We start from the raw sequence: 2,242 nt of genomic DNA, 5'->3' as shown, positions 1-2,242 counted from the left end.
ATGTAACTTCTTAAATTTTTCCCTTCTTTTTATTATTCTATTTTATCTAAGGAATTTTGAGTTTTATTATTATTATTATTTTTTTTTTTTTTAAGGAATTTTGAGGTTAACGATGGTGGTAGAGATAGAGAAAACAATTAATACAGCTAATAAATTTCACTTACGTACTCCTTGTGAATGTATTTTAATGCCATTTGAGAGAACGAAAAGAAAAAGAAAAAAACACAAATGAAACACTCTCTCTCTCTCTCTCTCTCTCTCTCTCTCTCTCTCTCTCTCTCTCTCTCTCTCTCTCTCTCTCTCTCTCTCTCTCTCTCTCTCTCTCTCTCTCTCTCCACCATGCAATACAATGTTAAGACGGTCTAAGTAACACACACACAGATGAGGGGCAGGTGGGGGGTGGAGGGGCGTTGGGTGAGGGAGTGGTAGTGGTAATACTTGCACGGGGAACCTGGATGAAAAAATGCCTGAGTGGGTTGTGGTTTTTATGCATATTCACGAGGAGGAGGAAGAGGAGGAGGAGGAGGAGGAGAAGGAGGAGGAGGCAAGAGTGAGGTTGCATCCTACTCATTACCAACCTCATCTCGGTATCACGTTCAACTAATGGTCTCTCTCTCTCTCTCTCTCTCTCTCTCTCTCTCTCTCTCTCTCTCTCTCTCTCTCTCTCTCTCTCTCTCTCTCTTGCTAACTCCTTCTTTCTTTCCTTCCTTCATTCATTCATTCATTCATTCATTCTCTTCCTTCCTTCCTTCCTTCCTTCCTTCCTTCCTTCCTTCCTTCCTTCCTCCCTATTGTTACCGTCTTCCTCTCTTCCCCTTTCCTTCCTTCCTTCCTTTCTACTTATTATCACTTTCTCCCTCCATTCCTCCTTTTCTTCTTTATATCTTTCCCTCCTCCCCTCCTTCCTCCTTCCCTCCTTACCTCCTTCCTCTTAGCTCCGCCGCCTCTCTTTATAGGGCAGTGTGCTGTTACTGTCTCATTGCTGCTGCTGTTGCTGTTGTTTTTGTTGAGGCAAATGAGAAAGGCAGTGAACCGATGACCTCTGAAACCTGCTCGGAATCTCTCTCTCTCTCTCTCTCTCTCTCTCTCTCTCTCTCTCTCTCTCTCTCTCTCTCTCTCTCTCTCTCGTCTAAGTGAATGTTGGATAAAAAGTGTCTTTATTATTGTTGTTGTTGTTGTTATTGTTGTTGTTGTTGTTGTTGTTGTATTACCTGTGTGTCATTTGATTCCAGGTAATGTATCAAGTGTGTCTGATTCATGTTTCTTCTTCTTCTTCTTCTTCTTCTTCTTCTTCTTCTTCTTCCTCTTCCTCGTCTTCTTCTTCTTCTTCTTCTTGTTACTATTACTCTTTCCTATCCTGAATATAGAAAAATTTTGTGTATTTGTAGAAATTTCGTTACATTATGAAGCGAAATAAGGAAGACTGATAAGATGAGTGAGCGGCGCCAAGAATAATGAAGGTAGTGAACGAGCAGGAACGAAAAAGTGAACGGCGAAAGAGAGTAAATGCATGACGAACGGAAGGAAAATGTAGATAGCACACAGGTGAATAACGTTGTAAATGGATGATATATAGAATAACGAAATGGAAATGTGTCATCCCCAAAAAAAAAAAAAACACAAAAATCCAAGATAGAAAATGGAAAATAAATGGATAAGAATAAAGAAATAGAGGATAATAAGTAAATAGATTGAGAAAAAATAACCAGAAAAAAATGATAAATGGATTAATAACAAAAATATAAAAGGAAATGGAATAAAGGACAAAAAAACAAGAAAAATAGGCAAACTGGACAAAGCATAACACAAAGTCACGTAAATGGAACAGAAAAACAATGAAAACAAAACAAAAACAAGCAAGTCACATCAAAACACACAAAAAAATATAAAAAAAATATGTTCTTAGAAATAGTGAGCATGGTTCCCTCTTCCCCTCTTCCCTGTTCCCCTCACTTATGACACTTTCTTCCCCTCACATTCTAGGCGGAGCATGGTGGAGCTACGGAGCATTGAGAGGGCAACAGATGTCTCCTCCTCGCCCACCAAGATGCTAGTGAATCCTCCTCTTCCTCCTCCTCGGAGTCCTCAGAGGGGCAGGTGAAGACGTCCACCACCACCGCCACCACTACCACCACCACCAGGTCCTACATCGGCTCAGACATGGACGCCTCCCAGATCCTACGTCAGAGTCCTATCTTCAGAAACAAAACGTCTTCACCCTCACCTGAGCAAGGAATTGGAG

The 2,242-nt window shown here is 40.8% G+C and overlaps 1 protein-coding gene across 1 annotated transcript in view; it reads left to right on the top strand.

Moving 5' to 3' along the window:
• The window catches only part of LOC123508110 (microtubule-associated protein futsch-like), a 243,258-nt gene extending 241,016 nt beyond the window's left edge, over positions 1 to 2,242 (top strand). The window contains exon 15 of the mRNA XM_045261592.1: positions 1,984 to 2,242. Within this exon, the coding sequence (XP_045117527.1) occupies positions 1,984 to 2,101 (118 nt within the window). The 3' untranslated portion in view covers positions 2,102 to 2,242. The remainder of the gene's footprint in view (positions 1 to 1,983) is intronic.

Source organism: Portunus trituberculatus, chromosome 24, assembly GCF_017591435.1.
Source record: "Portunus trituberculatus isolate SZX2019 chromosome 24, ASM1759143v1, whole genome shotgun sequence".
NCBI lineage: Eukaryota > Metazoa > Arthropoda > Malacostraca > Decapoda > Portunidae > Portunus > Portunus trituberculatus.
This window is presented reverse-complemented; position numbering and strand designations above follow the sequence as displayed.